General features: G+C 39.3%; 2 protein-coding genes across 4 annotated transcripts in view; both read left to right on the forward strand.

The window, feature by feature from the left end:
• Window positions 1-3: 3 nt before the first annotated feature.
• ifrd2 (interferon-related developmental regulator 2) lies at window positions 4-11838 on the forward strand. 2 transcript variants are annotated; one of them, XM_008423837.2, is made up of 14 exons: window positions 4-321; window positions 405-537; window positions 2511-2567; window positions 6578-6694; window positions 6858-6942; window positions 7420-7544; window positions 7734-7891; window positions 8253-8306; window positions 8468-8646; window positions 9339-9447; window positions 9690-9824; window positions 9946-10074; window positions 10173-10268; window positions 10876-11838. In XM_008423837.2, exons 2-14 carry the CDS (start codon window positions 495-497, stop codon window positions 10954-10956), a joined length of 1368 nt encoding a protein of 455 aa, XP_008422059.1. In that variant the 5' UTR covers window positions 4-321; window positions 405-494; the 3' UTR covers window positions 10957-11838. The 2 variants fall into 2 exon arrangements, with proteins under 2 accessions (XP_008422059.1, XP_008422060.1); XM_008423838.2 differs by lacking the exon at window positions 2511-2567 and having other exon boundaries at window positions 6-321.
• Window positions 11839-12498: 660 nt separating this feature from the next.
• The window catches only part of zgc:136971 (S9 family peptidase), a 14623-nt gene continuing 9620 nt past the window's right edge, over window positions 12499-17501 (forward strand). For both annotated transcript variants that reach the window (XM_008423835.2, XM_008423836.2), the window contains exon 1: window positions 12499-12883. In XM_008423835.2, coding sequence (XP_008422057.1) covers window positions 12766-12883 — 118 coding nt within the window. In that variant the 5' untranslated portion in view covers window positions 12499-12765. The remainder of the gene's footprint in view (window positions 12884-17501) is intronic.

Genomic DNA, 17501 nt, shown 5'->3' on the forward strand with positions numbered 1-17501 from the left:
GAACCAACCAATCTGGCAACCCGCGTAACCGGTGGGTTCAGTAGTTTCTGTGGGGAAGATGGTGGACCTGGTGACAGCAGCGTGCTCCAAACTCCGTCCTAAACACTTCGAGAAATATTTACCATCCCAACCTGGCGTTAGGTATAGATTACCCGGGGACAATCACAGATAATACACAGAAAAACTGGTAAAAAGTGGGACATATTCCGCCCTGGACAGTTCTTTTTTCCGGGATTGAAGACGGCAGAGAGTTGCAAAACGTGGTTGGTGTTGCTCGTCACTGACGCTAGGCGAAGTGTCAACAGAAGAGTTTGAAAAAAGGTGTCGGTTTCATAGTCTTTGACTCATAAACAGAAGTTTGGGCAACAGGGATAATTTAGACAGGCGTCTTTCTCTGTCTCCAGCTGTTAAATAACGGAGGAGCGGACTTGAAGGAGGCTAAGCGACGCTGCTACCTCAGCTAGCTTTGTTGTGACCCGGAGGATCTGCTCGACATGCCGCGGAGTAAAAAAGGGAAACGTGGCTCCAGTAAGCCGGGTGAGTAACAGTAGCATGGAAACCCCCGTCCACCTTTATAGACGCAAGAAAACAACAGGACGCATAATCTGAAAACAAGCTTTACATCTTTTAGTAATAATTATCATGTCCATGTGGTGACAGCAGCCTGTTGCTCTTCTGACTTCAGCGTGTAAACCTGTCATTGTTGCACCTGGCAACCACAGCGTTTTTAAGCTATTTTTTTACAATTTATTACGATTCGTAATATTTGCAGAATGTTTTTTGTAAGGTTTTAGCGCGATTTTTCACCCATTACTCCTTTTAGCATAACACGTGACTTTTGATCAAACATTAGCATATTTACAAATGAATGCAGTTTTGTAAATAAAATGTGGTTTTGTCATGAATATAAATAGGTGTTTGGAGATGCACCTATTTGTGATCATTTGTGGCTAACCACCAATTTTTCAAAGCTGTTAATGCTGATTTTAGCCAATTCCGATTTCTGTATAAGAACTCTAAAAAAAACAATAAAAAATATTTTTTGACAAATGGAGAATGACTATTTAAAACAAGAAGAAACAACCATATGTTTACATTGCTGTGTTGCTCTTTTTCAGAGAAAAGCTAAACATGCAGTAAAATGCTCCACATTGGACAGGGCTATTTGTACACCTACAACTAAGCACAAATGCACAAAAACATCACTGAGACAATCTAATCGACTATTTTACCCCTCAGTAGGCTCTTATTGGGGATCAGTAGGGTAAATGCATATGCAAAAAAAAAACTTTATTTAGTCCTAAAAACAAGAGTAGATTAAAATACATATCAGTAAGTCAAATCTTTAAAGAAAATAGGAATTTAGAATTCGGGAAAAGATTGTGCATAATTAACTGCAGCATACCAATTTGTATTAGAAAGACTGTGGCTCCCTACCTTTTGCACACCTGAGGCTGCAGCAGTGTAGAATGTCATCATTTATTGAACTTTTTTCTGCAAGTTATTTTATAAATAACTATGTTTAAGCCTGAAGAAACCTTTTTGTCATGAATGATTAGTATTTATATTGGCACCAGACGTAATGTCACACTATGCGGATTTCACAAATATTTTAAAACAAAGACAACATGGTGGTAGAGTTGATGTTTTAAACTATTTTCCAATTTTTTTTTTATTTTTTATTATAGATCAGCAAGAATAGCAAAGCAATCTCTGTTCCTCATAGCTGACCCTGATCTTAGCTATAATATATTGTGGAGTATTTTTTTTCCATCCTTTTTTTTTTCAAATATCTCAAAATTGCGACGAAACTAATTCGTTACTACACCAACACTCGTGATGGACTTTCCCTTTAGAAACACTTTTTATCCGTACGAGGTTCATCTTTCTGATTACTCAGATATTTACAGTACTAACATAGTGTACTCTTGCATGCAGGGCTACGGTGAACTGCATATTATTTTTAGCAGCAGTGATATCATACTACTTAAACTGTGCACAGCTGGTTGTACAGTTAGGTTTCAGAGTGCTGAAAGTGGGAAAGCTGCGCGCCACGTGCAAGTCTCTCTTTTTTTTTCCTGCAGCCACACTAACAGGTTCCTGATGTTGTATGACAACGATGTGAATCTTGTTTATCCCTGGTCCAACCTGTTTGGAAAGCATGCATCTGTACACACAAACTCTATCGCATTGATTATCAACGGAAATTACGAGGAGGGAAGTCGTAAAGAAATAAACTAATGCATCTACAGAGTCATTAAATGTGGTGCTGCAGTGAGATCATGGAGCATTTGAGCACTGGTGCTCATAATGTAACGTGATTTAGAAATAAAGCTCACTTCTGCTGTTTTTCTCTCCATCATGACCATCCCTCATTTTCCCATCCTCCCCCGCCCCCCACTCTCCCCTGATTTATTCTCCTATCCAATATTTTTATTCCCCATCCACTTACGTTTGTATGTCAAACATCATTTTGGTCCTTTTGCCCGTCCGCCTCCCAACTCCATTAGGTTCTCTGCGTCAGGAGGTTCTTCAGCTGCAGCTTTCAGCTAAAGGATCGTTGAAAGGTAACTTCTCTGATTCCTAACATCAGATCCCCGTTGAGCTCAAACCCTGTGATGCCCCTCAGTGAGGTGCATGCAGTAAACTTTAACATCAACTGAAATGCTAAATAGCAATGAAACCATTTCATTTCTTCACCCATATGCCTCACTTGACATTTAACACTTTTTTTTTTTCTTACTGAAATTATTAGTCAACTTCCATATGACCTGACTAGAAGTGATGATGATGGTGAGGGATTGTTTTTTCTCTTTATAGATGGGGATGTAGAATTTTTAAAATGTATTATTTGGATTTTGGTTCCAAACGATGGCAAAAACAGCATAATTGTGGTTGGGGTCATTTTTAAAAGGCTACTGTTAGTCAAAATGTCCAGAGAGAGGCAGCTTTTACGCACCTGAGAAAATCAGGCTTTTGTTTTTTTATTTAAAGACAATGATGGGCCACATTTACTGCTGGTTGCTATTTGTAGCAAAATACAACTAGCTTACATGTGAACAGTGAACTTTTGACTAATTTAGTACAGGAAATGTGCCTTAAATATGTCTAGAATGTAAAATGTGAGCAATTTTCTCTCCTTTCTGAAAATAATACATTGTTTTTAGTTTAGCTTTTTTTCTTCAGAGTGTTAAAAGCACTAAATCGTCATTGTAATAGTTTATTTTTTAAAACTAAAACTGTCTAATGAAACTGACCTGACCCAAACGTCCAACCTATTTCACTGCTGAAACTCGAGCGCAGAAGGACTTAAAATAAGTTCCCCATTCCCAACCTGAATCCCAGTTCCTCCTGAAGCAGCTAAAGGTTCGGCAAAACAGTTTCCGGCTCCCACCAGAACGTGACTGCAGTGTGTGGCCACTGGGTGATAAGGACTTGAGGAAGGGAAGCGGGCTGCAGTGAGCTGTGTACACGTGTTGCTCGTTTGGCTTCCCTGAATGAAGATAAAATTAGAGACGTTTTTTTTTGTTTTTTTTGGCTCCAAGTGACAGTTTGCTTGTACAGTCATCTGGAGTCCCAGCAGTCGCCTTTGCCTACTGAAATGGATTTGTGGTTTCAGATGACAGGCTATTTCCCAAACAAAGCCGTCCAGTGATATTAGGGTCAGGGTCACCGACTGCCGGAGTCTTTTGTTCGATCGATGAGACGCCATGTGAGTCGTGGCAGGCAGATAACAGAGGTGTGGGTGGGTCTGCGTGGGAAGGTGTATCGCTGTATGTGGGGCTGAAGTGGGAGTCAGCAGGCAGTGATCAGGAGTTCAAGGATAACTGGAAAAACTGCCGACTGGTCCGCGCTCACAGAGCGCTTTACCTTCCCACCGAACCTGTTTGTTGATCCCAATCTCTGATTATGGAAACAAATTTTTACAGGTTCACAACAGTGATAAAGAGTATAAAAATAAAACACAGAGTGTGTCATGTAGCGTTTAATATAACAAATGAGACAAAATCATATTGTATGATTAGTCAGTTTCTCAAATTCTGATCCATTGTTTTTAAAAGCTTTATTAAAGCGGCTATCTTTGATAACCGTGCAGGAAGATAGAACAGCATTGAGTTCTTTTGTAAATTCTAGTTGTGAACCATTATTATTTATAACAGAGGAGGGGCGACTTCATAACATAAGTCACTGTTAAAAATACTTTGACTATTTTATTAAGAAAGAAAATGATAATGGAGTGTTACTAAAACGACTCGTTCCTTTCTTTGTTCTGATTTCCTAAGATTGGACGCTCGGTAGAAAACAGAAAATTAATTATTTCTATTATTTGCTGACAGTCTTCTGTCACAGTCTGAATGAACCACAAACGTAATAGGGCATGCAGTTTTCTATTAAATGGTGTCTTACAGATGTGATATGTAGTTTTTTTAACGTAATGAAAATGGCTGACAGTGAATATGGTTAGTTCACTGATTGGTAAAAGCTGGTATTTTTTATTTGCATAATTCCAGTCACTAGTTGATTTAAAAAAAAATGTAATTCATGAATGTAGTTCCCTATAGTATTAGTGGATGCATTTATGAGTGGACTAATAATAAGGCAACCTACAACAATGAATCTAACACTGGGTCCGCTCAGGTTTGAAAAGCTGAACTTTCCCCTATTATCACTCTGGTTACACATTCTCATTCCAGTTATTCATAGGTTGACTATGAACAGTTTTTTTTTTCTTTAGTCAGGTGAAAACAGATGAATAATACAAGAGCAAATGTTGCTGACGTTGTAATTCCTCTCACTTTTGTAGTTTCTGTTCAGTTTGGAGTAACTGCCGAATGTTTGTTAAAACTAAATCACCTCAGCTGGTATTTCAAATAAAATCGCTCTGCTTTCCTGCTGTATGAGTGACCTCTGAATCACTTTTCCCGTACCAGTTAATTTCAACACAGCGTGACCATTCTGGATCGTGAACGCCCAATGAAGGGGACAGATGATCGGCCTCGCTGGTCTTCAGTAATCCCACCAACAGTAGAAAGTCCTGAGCTGGCAGAAACATGAGAGTTAGCCTAGCTTAGCCTGCCTGCCTCTTCTTCCTCCAGCACACATGGCAGAGCTGTGCTGAAACAAACCCCCGGTGTGCTAATAAAAGCCTAAACCATCACGTAGTACTGCTTAATATGAAAACCTTTCCAGTTCAGCGGTTTCCAGCTATTATGTCCTGATAGTTAGCCATAAAAAAAAAACAAAAAAACACCTGTTCCTCTGGTGGATGTTATCCTGAAAGCCATTTTACTTGGTGAGTGTCATCCTTGGTACAAGCCTGGCCCAGTTTGTAGCAAGTTGCAATCATGCATGAATGTGTGTGTGCAAAATGTTATCATTCATTGTGAATTTTTGAAAACTACATATGCAAGGATTGTAGATTTTGTGGCCAATTTCTAATCACTATTAATTGTTTGTTATTCCGCATGTTGCAGATTCCAGGCTTTTTGTTTTCTCCACTTCTAAAAGTCATGGAGTTTCTGTAGAATACACCGTTTCCTTTCTAGAAGCTTCTTTGCTTCTTCTGACTTAACAGTAAAATAAACTGAATGGTTAGCGTTCAGTCTTCCCTTAGTAAAAACGTTGTCACCGAAGTGTGTTGCAGGCAGTTTGAGCTGGTAGCATCTCACTGAGCTGCATTCACTGATTCGAGAAAATGTTGGATTTTTAGTGTCTGATGAGATCATGGCCAGTCAAGATTTATGTTGTCAAATTTCTCTTTGCATTTCCATTTAATTCTAGAGTAGACAGTTTGCACTCAGTATTCATTGGGTTCAGGGTCCACAACCACCTGCGAACTGCCAAAATATTAAAACTTCAGACTCCTTCTAAAAACGTCATATTTTTATATTCCTTAATATGTATTAATACACGCAGTAGAAATAGTCTTGGCACTAGTGCAGAAGCTAATGTATAGTCTTCCTGGCTACTTTTGGGGTATTTCAAATATTTTAGATATTTGCCTGTTTATGGATTGTTCTACAGAAAAACCCATAAATAGGCTAATTTTCCATGAATAACTCGGTTATGTTCCACATAAAAAAATCTGCATACAAGATAATCCGTGAATACATAATGGCAAACGGGCGGGGTCCACTGTGTCTAGAAACCAGAAACTGACCCAGGTCGCAAGTTACACAAATTATTGAAAGGCTAATAGTTGCAAAGCAAAAGAACATAGACGATCTCCATCTTTTTCTCTCTAAGAGTAATTAACTCTTCCACTCACACTCACTCTGCAACTTTGTCTGGGTTCCAAGTCTTTTCTTGGTCCACTAAGCACAAACCTTGGTTCTACCCTCACTTGGTACCAACATGTGCTGGCAGTGAGTTTATTTTCCAAAAGCTCCTGATTTCAAACTTTTTTATTTTTCCTGACTTGTGGAAATAACAATCATTGCTGCTGATCATTGTAACAGCGTTTGTTGACTTAATCTCTCAGCCCACTTCATTTTAACTTACTACTAAAAAGATTTCTTTGTTGTTTTTTTTCCTCCAAGTGCTTCACGTTCTGTGGGTGTTTTGTTTTTGTCTCCAGGTGTTAAAAACGGGATGAAGGGAGAATCTGCAGCCAGTGACGATGAGCTGACATCGGACATTCTCAGCCACTACAGTAGCGCCAGTGAAACTGCTTCTGTCCTGGAAGAGGGCCCAGGTCTGTACAGAGACAGACATTATAGTGCACAAAGCAGGCTGATTAAATCAGAGCAGCTGATTAAACAAGTTTAGTTCCTTTTGCTGAAGTGAATATTAGATACGTTTTTTCACAACTACTTTGCGCAACATTGATCTTCTAAGTGTTCTCTGGTCATATTTAGGGAGTGAGCAGGTGGATGAACAGACTGCACAAGAAGAAACGGAAGACAAGCTCAAGCAGTGTATAGACAACCTAATGGACAAAAGGTGAAGGTTTTTATGTAGCTTATCTAAAACAGAAATGATGACAGCACAATGCTCTGCTAGAACCTGACATTATATCCTGAAAACTGATTTCCAGGACAATATATTCTGAAAATCAAAACGCTAAGAATTGGTGTGTGGAGATAAAAATGTTGTTGGACAGATAACTTGTTTGAATTAATGATTGGCAACAAGATGATGTCAAACAACTAAAGGTTTGAAAACGCAAGAGTTTATGGGCTGCAGTGTAACTATCTGTATTCTCCTATAAAGTGCCATTTTCTATTAAACTTATGCAAATATATTCATCACTCTACTGTGTAGTTTTCTTCAGCTTGTTGGATTCTGATCATCAAAGTTCTGTGCATGAAACTCTGCTTTACAATAACATATTGTTTGTTCTTCCCACAACATCAAATGGCTTTGACTGTCTCTAATGTCTCATTGTAAAGTCTCGCTCTGTTTGTCTCCCTCTTCCAGTGCAAAGACTCGTCTGGCAGGCCTGGAGTCACTACGACAAGCTTTCTCCTCCAGAGTTCTGTACGACTTCCTGACAGGCCAGCGTCTCACCGTGCGCGACTGCCTGGAGAGAAGTCTCAAAAAAGGTTCTGAAGACAAGCGAGTTAATAGATTGACATTGTGTGCCGCCATTGATGCGTCACGTTTGTTTGCGCACAAACTTTCCGATTATTTTACAGAAGCTTTGCCTGAGCTTGTTTGATGCAATATAAAACGTCGTTCTTGGTTAGGTCGCCCAAACTTGACTTTCTTCCTCTGTCCCGTCGCGTCTGCAGGCGGCGGAGAGGAGCAGGCCGCGGCCGCAAACGTTTTCACCCTGCTGTGCATCCAGCTGGGAGGAGGGGACGAGGCCGAGGAGGGCTTCAAGTCGCTTCGTCCTGTTCTCACCTCCATCCTGAATGACGGCGGTGCCAACATAGCAGCTCGTCAGAGCGTGAGTGATGCCCCCTTCTTAGCAAATCGCCCTTTAAAACGAAAGCGCCGTTTCTGATTAGAGGCTCTGGACGATAAAAAAAAAGATCAAGATGAAAATGTGGCATTAGCATTTTTAAACACATCTGCTTCAGAACATTTTATACGCATACACTTTTTTACAGACTACTTTGTTTTTAAATGAAGATTTCTGCTTCTTTTTGGATGTTTTAAAAAGAGAAGCATCACAATTGTTTCAGTTCACCGTCACTGTTTAGACAAAAAAAAAAAAAAACGGATGAAAACTTTTATGTACATTAATATGGCTTAAAAAGGAAATGTCAGTGTTTTAATGCACATCTGCTTACTTCCTGTCTCATCAGTGTGCCAGGGCTTTGGGGCTGTGTTGCTATGTCTCCACTGCAGAAGAAGGAGAGGTGAGATTTGTTTGCAACTTTTTGTGCCAACACACAACTACTCAATAACAAACCTGGGGAAAAAACACCCAAAAAAGCATCAATGAGTTTCCGATATGTTGGGTTTTGTATTTGGTTTTTGCTCAATGCACATTTTTAACATGGTGTCCGAACTGTTGCAGGACCTGGTCAAGTCGCTGGCTCTTCTGGAGAGTGTCTTCTCGTCTTCCTACCCTAACAGAGAAGGAACGCTGCCCACACACAAACCGGGTCTGCCCGGCCTTCACACTGCCGCCCTGCAGGCCTGGTCACTGCTGGCCACGCTCTGTCCCACTTCCAAACTCAGTGAGCTGCTGGAACTGTGAGTGGACATGAAAAACATGAATATTAATACGCTACATAAAGATTAATATCTCACTTTTGTTTTGATACATTCTTTTTCAGTTGAATAAACAAGTAAATGTAAAATTTGACTCAAAATTCAGTTTTTTATCCTTTGTTTTCCATCTAAAGGTACAAATTTATTCATTTTCACAATAAAAAAAATACCCACCATACTAATTTTCCCATTCCACAAATTTGTGCTTGTGGAATGTGTATATCTTATTTTATGGACAAATACTCGAAACGCACATTGCAACATCAGCCAAGATTAACAGAAATCTGTATTAAATCAAAACACAGACACCACCAAAACAGCTCACACACACTGATATTTCATCGCGCCGTCTTGAATATCACATGCATTCACAGGCTGTCTTAGAAATGAGAAGCTACTCATTGCATCAACTGGGGTTAGGTAACTTATCAGCTGGAAGACAGTTGTCCATGCCTTCCAGTGGAAGAAGAAATTTGCATCTGGACACATGAATGTCCAGATGCAATGAATGCCCAACACAGTTGAGCCTCAGACTTCAGAGGACGCCGTCCCTTGAGAGCTGAAATTTTAAACCCAGGACTTTATCTAATGCACTCCGTAGTTATTGTATAATGTCATTAATAGGTAGTAATCGTTACCAAATACTTTTTCTGTGTTCACTGTGTTCTTTGTAGGCACCTTCCTAAGCTTCAGGCCTGTCTGCAGAGCAGCGACGTCAACTACAGGATTGCAGTGGGAGAGACGATCGCTCTGCTGGTGGAGTTAGGCCGAGATATAGATGAGGTAAATGCAAACAAATACTACCTGCATGGTGGAGGATAGTGTAACTATTGGTGATGAATAATGGATGAATACTTTGTTGAATGCAAATCAATCTATTCCATAAAATTCCATTAAAATCCATTGAAATTTGGAGTTGTAACTTGATAGAATGGGGGAAAAAAATACCAAGGGACATAAATCCTTTTGCTAAGTGCTGTAAATGCATTTGACTTAGTGTCACTAACACTATGTTGCTCTTGTAGGAGTTTGAGGTGGAGGACACCGAAAGTCTGTGCGAATGTCTGAAGAGTTTAGCCACAGACGGCAACAAACACAGAGCCAAAAACGACAGGAGGAAACAGCGCTCCATCTTCAGAGAGGTGCTACATTACATAGAGGTTGGTAGATGTCTCAAGTATTTCCAACTTGGAGGCTTTGACTTTTGCTTTCCTGTTTGCAGTAGGTTTCTTCTGCATCCCTGCTGCCTCTTTAGTTCCTGACATCCAGTTTTTGTCACAGAATGAGGATTTCACTGAGGAGAAGATCAGATTTGGGGTGGAGAGCGTTTACATCGATGGGTGGATGAGGAAAAGAATCTACGATGCCTTCAAGGAGATCCTAGAATCTGGAGTTAGACACCATCTACAGGTGTTAACGACGCTCCAAGACAATAAAACACGCTGTATAGAACATTAAGGCGATTTGTCCTCAACCAACCTCTATATGCAACTTTTGTTTTGGTGCAGTACAACCAGCTTCTCCGAGACATCTTTGGCCTTGGACCTCCCCTCATCTTAGATGCTGCTACTATCAAAGGCAGTAAGATCTCTCGGGTAGAGAAGGTAAAGTTGATGCATTTTTTCACTAGCTTACTCCTGGCTCTTAAACCGTTAATACCTGTTCAGAATAATAAGTATGTTTGAAAACCGAGTTTACTAGCCATTTCATTTTTAACATTAAAACATGACCCATTAAATTTGCATTGGTTTAAAATAAAGGCTAATACATTCTCTACTGGTATGTATTGCTATTCAGTCTTAGTTTATGAAATAGTCATTTAAGGTTTCCCCCAGAAAGCTTGCTAAGCCCGGTGGTTGGGTGTTTTTGAGTTAAATGTTTAAAGTGGAGAGGAAATTTTAAAATATCACTTGATAATTATGTGTTATGGAAAGATTGGAAGATTAACACTTGAACACCAACTATAAAGTTTTAAAAGATGCAAACATTTTAAAAAGACTTTAAAAAAATAAGCTATGCTTAGCCTGGTGGGGGCACATGTAAAGCCTGGTGGCCTGCCAGGCTTATAATGCACTGGGGGAAACACTGGTCATTTCTTTTTTTTTTTTTTACCTCCTCACGTAAAAATTGTTCTTTCTGGTGAAGAAACCTTAGACCCTACAAAACATTCCTCCTAATGTAGCATAAACACTTTTTTCCCCCCTGTAACAGCATTTATTCAACTCGGCTGCCTTCAAAGCTCGAACGAAACTGAGGAATAAAGTCAGGGACAAACGCGCTGATGTCATGTGAGGGATGGACAAGAAGGGAGCGGATGAGGAACCGAGATGCCTTCGGATCTTCACCCATCACACACAAAAAGACTCAGATTTTTTCCCCTTGTGCTCTTCATTTGCTCTACAAAGAGCTTTACCTGCTATTAAGTGTTTTTGCCAGACCAGTTGTGTGGTTTTAATGAAAACATTTTGATGCTTTTTGGTTTTTGTATTAATAAGTAGCAGAACAGGGTTGAAATCTGAACCAATCATTAAAAGAATCTGATTCTGTCCAAAAAAAAAGGAGCCAAGGAAACGTTCTGCTAAGTGTCTTTACTGTACGGGATGTCCGATTCCTTGTTTACCCCCCTGAAAGCACCATGTCTCTCACCCAGCCAGAGTGGCTTCTTCAGCGGCCAAAAAAAGCTTTTTACAAACAATGCAACCTTTGAGAAAAATGTGTGTGGTGTTTGTGTGCGAGTGTGTTTTATCTGACATTAATTTAACCATGAAATAAAACACTTACCATGTGAATCCAGAAGATGCCTAATTAAAAAAAAGAAAACATTATTATTGTCATCTCTGTATTGTTTTTGCTTTTAGAAAAGAAGTGAGATTTTTCTGGTGGAAAAAAATTTGTATTTTACTGTTTTTAATTTATTATAAGAGCTGTAATAAGTGTTTTTTAAGAAACTTGAAATTATAAACTGTTTACAGAGACAACTATGGTTAAAGATGACAGAAGTTTATATAAGTTTTCTTTCCGATTCATTTTTAACGAGGGTTACCGGGTCATAAAATATTTACGTGTATGTAACACATAGCACATGTATTCAAGGACATGTGTGTATGTGAGATGAATTAAATGAATTTTATTCTCTAAACAACAATAAATGCATTCTTAGCTGCTGATCAACAAGTTTGACTACATTATTTTTAACTGATAAGTTCACATTATACATCCATCTGTTTAAATGACTTTGATTTAGTGAACTTGATGGCTGCTTAACAGTTTGAACTGGTGATAAACCAGAAGAAGTGAGAATGTTAATCCTTCTTGGAGGGAATCAAATGAAATAAAAAGCACTTCATCTACAAATTGTTTTTAGTTATTCCAAATTGTTGAAATGTTGCATTGATTTCAAACTAGTAAGTTTTCTTGGTAAAGTCAGCATAACGCTAATATGTGTGCGAATTTAAAAAGTCATACTTTTTCTATGGTTTTAAAAATCAAAGAATGCGCTGTATTAGCGTTTAAAGGTTTTTATCTTGACTTTTGATCTGAAATTATGGATATTATTTAGTGCATCATCTTTTTAATTAATGTTCATACAGAGTCCATACTGACCACATGGAAAAATGGGAGGTGGGGACTTAAAACAAATGTTTTATTGGATTAGCATAATAAAAATGTATTCAATAGAGAAAATTCAACGCGTCTTTTCCGGGAAAAGTATACATTTCCAAGTAAAGTCCCACTACCATTTTAGCAGTGGCCCATATTTATATTTAACAGAAGGAAAATGCTTTTATTTTGGTGTTTCTGCTGCCTCCTTGTGGTTACTTTAATCACTACATCCACTTTGAACTGAGCAAGGTGGTATAGTCCCAACATGGAGGCGTAGCGCAGGTAGAGCAAAAATCATTCGGGTTTGGCGTTGAAGCGGCTTCATGAAAAGCACTCAAGTCATTGACCGAGGGATGCGCTTAACTCTTGGTCTGCAATAGAGGCATTTGGCTGCTGCTCCTGAGGAGTAACACTTTCATGCAACGACGGTGCCATTATCAGGCTTGTTAGCCGAGCCTGGTGTTTTATAGTGAGCGGTGTGTGGTGCCGCAGACGCGGATGGACTCCGACCAAATCACCGGGCTGTACGGAAAGGTCAGCGGCCTGGCTGCTCCAGTTTCAGCTCATGTGAGCGAGGAGCAGCTGCCGGAAGTCCGGATCTACACCGTGACAGCAGGTGAGTTAGCTGCAGCTAACACAGACTTCTTCCACTGATGGTGAACGCTATTTATTTGTTAATTACACATTTGGAACTAAATGGATTAAAGTCAGCTGCATAAATAAATAAGTAATAACTGTAGTACAATTGTTACTCTTTTATTATTATTATTATTATTATTATTGGGGCCTGCCCATAGCAATGCATAGGGAGCCTCCATGCATTGCATGGCAGGCACCTATTGTTTGTTCTTCACCTAATAGAATGTCTCTATATTAATATTTATTTTTCTTCCGTCACCGTTAATGCGGCCCGAACCGCTGCGTGCACCCCCACAAATGTGGTATCAAAAATTGCGGCTCGATCACAGGACGGGAGATATTATTTCTGGTGGGATTCGGAGTTACCACGGCAACACAAATTGGGTCTGAAGACCCCCAAAAACCCCATTCATTTTAATGGAGCGAGATCCTAAAAATACCCTATTTTTGAGCAATAACTGTGTCATCATAAATTCATGTAGAAATTCCATTCAAACTTCAGTTTGTAGATACGCCCGTCATCTTATCTAAAGTGAAGACGGTACGTCGATACGAATTACGGATTGTCCGCAACTTGTCTCCAAGCGACCTAAAGTTTTAAATTTTTCGAAAAGTTAGAGTGTGAGTGCCTCTCCGCTAGAGTGTGGGAGAGAGTGGATTTATGACCCCAAAATAATTTCTAACTCGCCCTCACGCCCACAAATATCGCCCGATTTGCCTAAAAGTCGGTCAGGAGGTAGATACGCATTCCTGCTCCGGTAAAATGTTTTACGGTTTTCTCTCCAGGTGCTTTCGACCGATGTGGCGCAACAGGATAAACTCACGCTCAGGCCTATCTTTTCCCATATATTTCTGAAAAATGTCAGACCTGAGCGCACATCATATTTCTCTCATCGCTGTTAATACTGTGAGTGAGGTAGAGATATGAAACGCGAGAATATCGGAGAAGACAAATAAACCTCTCATACGCTTTGAACGGTTTTCGAATACGTGTTACGGTTCCTGAACGGGAAGGAGTTGTTCGAAGTGCTTTTTTTGTGAGAGAAAGGCTTGTTTTAAACAGAGAATTCTCTCACCCTCTGTGCCACCAACAGGTGCAGGGAATTAATTACCATAGCAACGGAACACACCAGAGGAGYTGCTTAGAATTACAGAGGAGCTCCTTAGGACTACAAACACGCCATCATTGTAGTTCCAACTATGTCTGAACACTCAGTTATTAACAGGGGGTTGAGAAGAATGTCAGAACTACAACATGGAGGAACTGTCTGTTACTAGAGAGGATGACTTGGTTGGTATTGAGAACTACTCCTGTTTTGAGCATTATATAACTGATTTAACCCAATTACTATTACACATGGGATTAGTGTGGCCATTTCAAATGAAGTTTAATGAAAATTTCAAAATAAAAGCCTCAATAATCCTCTCAGGTAAGTGATAATATTAGCTTTTATTATCGTTTCCCCTCAAATTAGTTATATTAGATTAAAAAATAATATAAGATATAATATTAAAATGTTTTCAAAATGTTGCTAGAGATTATGGTTTTTTTGTCAGGGTCCTTCAGACCGACGTTGAGTGTCAAGTATAGAATGACTCCACCAAACTGTCTGACAGAGAGAGTGAGCCCAGGTCCAGATTATTAATTACCATAGCAACGGGTCCCAGAGAGGCAGTGAGTAGTCTCACAAATGGGCTCAAAGAGAGGTCTCACAATGCATTGTGGGAAGAATAAATATTTCCTGACTATTCATATTTTGCTTACATAAATTTTGTATTTCTTTGAATTTTTTAATGTGAATTAAAATACTTGGTATGAAGCTTGAAAATTTTCGAGAAATAAACAATTACCCACTGCCTTTTTGTTTTATTTTATTTCAGACCGTGAGTGAGAACACCATGTGCGAAGTTTATAGTCGTCAGTCTGGAGCTGAATTTCTTTGAGAATTGGGTTCAGCTGATGATCAGTTATAGAAACATGGTGATGGATCTGGCAAGCTTTTCAGTCATTGGACAATGGTAATCTTGATATTGTCGCTGGGTGTCTCTCAAGTATAGAAACTCTGTCTCCAGCATATTGTTTGACAGAGAGAGCCAGCCAAGGTGGCTGGATGGTGGATAATCAATTGCCATAGCAATGGGGCCCAGAGAGAGGCAGTGAGTAGTTTCATAAACAGGCACAGTGACAGGTCTCACAATGCATTGTGGGAAGAATACACATTTCCTGTGACTGCATTGTTTGCTTACATAAAATTATTATTTCTCTGAATTTTTGAGTGTGAATTAAAATCCTTAGTATGAAGGTTGAAAAAATGATCTCATGTGGGGAGCAATTGCTTTTGTTGGCATTTCGAGTAACTGTGGCGACATAGTTAACACAAAACGAGCCAAATTCAACTCAAAACAAAAGTCTGACACAAAACAGTGCCACTCAAAATAGACGTAGACTTTTGTTTGCCCCTCTGAGCTGCTCTTTAGAACTACTACAGACATGGTGGAACACTCCGTTACTAGACCTTTTCCTTTTGCGTTTTATTTACCATTGTCATAGCAACTGAACCATCGGRYCCTGGGAGGAAAAAGAGCGACRGCGGTTCTAGTTAGCTGAGATATAAACCTACTGTGCAGGAGCTGAATTGCGATCTGTTTATATGTACAGATTGCTTAATACACCGTCAGTTATCAGCTTTGAAATAAAATGGTTCTGGTAGTTGTTGGAAAGTATTATTGACATGTTTAGGAAAATGTTGGTGTACAGGGAACCCCCCCCCTCCAAATATATTGCATATTTTTTATGCAGCAGCAGAAGGGGGTTATTCTGAGACTTAAGTGTGTGACGAAGATACCTTTGTATTAAAGGATCTAAAACTGTTTATTACATAAATAAGTATATTGTCTAGAATGACAAAGAAAATAACGTGGACACAATGATTATTTTGAAGAAAGATCAGATATGGTGGTGTTTGGAAATCTTAAATATTTAACCAGAACAGATTCCAGGAGGATTAGTGAAGCWCAGATTTGTTTCTGCCTCATCACTCCTACCTGTTCTAGACTTTTTACAGGAAAATCAACATCTGTTGCACCGACACCAGCCCTGATGTGTGTAACACATGCTACAATCTTTAATATGTTTTCTGGAGATGTTGGCATCAGGGCTGCTGCTATAAACTCATTGGATCTCTGAATAGTGCTGTTTAGGTTATATCATTTAGTGATGGAAAAAGCAACAAAAAACTATTATGCTATGTACTTGATGGAATATATGCACGTATATTCATGACATGCTTTGATTAAAGTAATTTATCCTCGGTGCAATTCCAGTACTGAAAAATTAACTTTATACCAGGTGAGTCTCTCACCTGAGAATGTGAACCTACTAGGCTGATTCTGTGCCTTCAAATAATTTTAATGCTCCTGTAGACGATTCATAACTTAAAAGTCACAGGAACCTACAAGTTAACTTATAAGGAACAGGTCTGAAAAAACAGTCTGTGTGCTACACTCAAGAGAGAGATTCATTTGATGCATCAAAGAGTGATGTCATCACTGATGTCATTGTTACCATAGGAACCAGTGGTGCAACTACACATTATTCAGGTGGATGCGAAAACATAAATTGGCGCCCCCCCCCACTCCCCCAGACGGGATTTTGACGCCCCCTCTGGTGCTGCGCCCCTATGCGTTGCATGCGCTGCATACCCACTTTTTGCGCCACTGATAGGACCTAAACATTCTAATGGTGCATTAACACCAAACACGTTTTGAGTGTCAGGCAAGTCTGCTTTATATTCAAAGATTATGTGAAGTATTGGATGCGTTGGACGTGTCAAATGCTTCGAACTGTTCAAATGGCGCTGCGCTAGACGCTCGAAGAGCACCACAACCGCCCTCGACGCGCCTCCACATAGAGTTTGAATGTAAACCAGATGCGCCTGACGGTCAAAATGTGTTTGGTGTGAACRCACCATTATATGTCCAGTGKCATATTAGGTCCACCATATTAGGACCAAAGTCTTGTCCTAATATGATGGATTCATTACTTTGGGTCAGGGGTAATGTTTAGAGGTAAGATGTGAATTAAGGTTTAGTTAATGTTAGGAATAGACTAGTGTTGGTTTGGGTTAGGGAAAATGTCTGGGTTAGGCAAAATCGCAGCTACTAAAATGAAAGGAAATTAATGCAAAGTTCTAATTTGGGTCGAAATAGTTTTGACCAGCCTGTATAGAATTTTGTTTTCTAAATCATTCTATAAATAATGATGATATAATGTTAGGTTGTTTTTCTGCCAATTGCATAGCCGCAGTACACTAGTAGTCTAATGTGTTGAATATGCTGAGACACATTCAACACATTAGAAACCAATCAGAACCAAAAGTTTGTCTTTTGGTTCTGATTGGTTGTAGTTGTAGACAGTAGCAGAGCCAAATGAATTTTCACAAATTCTCTGTTTCGTATTTTATTGTCAACTGTTTAACAAATATTAATCCATCATCTAAGATGATGGATGAATAAGGAACTTTTTAAACAGTTAAAATGATGATGATGGATGTTAAACAGTTTGAGGCTTTGCCATATTTGTGCAAAGCCTCAAA

The sequence above is a fragment of the Poecilia reticulata genome, linkage group LG12 (genome assembly GCF_000633615.1).
Source record: "Poecilia reticulata strain Guanapo linkage group LG12, Guppy_female_1.0+MT, whole genome shotgun sequence".
Taxonomy (NCBI): domain Eukaryota; kingdom Metazoa; phylum Chordata; class Actinopteri; order Cyprinodontiformes; family Poeciliidae; genus Poecilia; species Poecilia reticulata.

Coding starts and splice junctions, on each gene's coding strand:
- ifrd2 (XM_008423837.2), top strand. CDS start 495: ATGCCGCGGAGTAAAAAAGGGAAACGTGGCTCCAGTAAGCCGG. Junction 6,695..6,857: donor TGTCCTGGAAGAGGGCCCAG/GTCTGTACAGAG, acceptor GGTCATATTTAG/GGAGTGAGCAGGTGGATGAA. Junction 7,545..7,733: donor GGAGAGAAGTCTCAAAAAAG/GTTCTGAAGACA, acceptor TCGCGTCTGCAG/GCGGCGGAGAGGAGCAGGCC.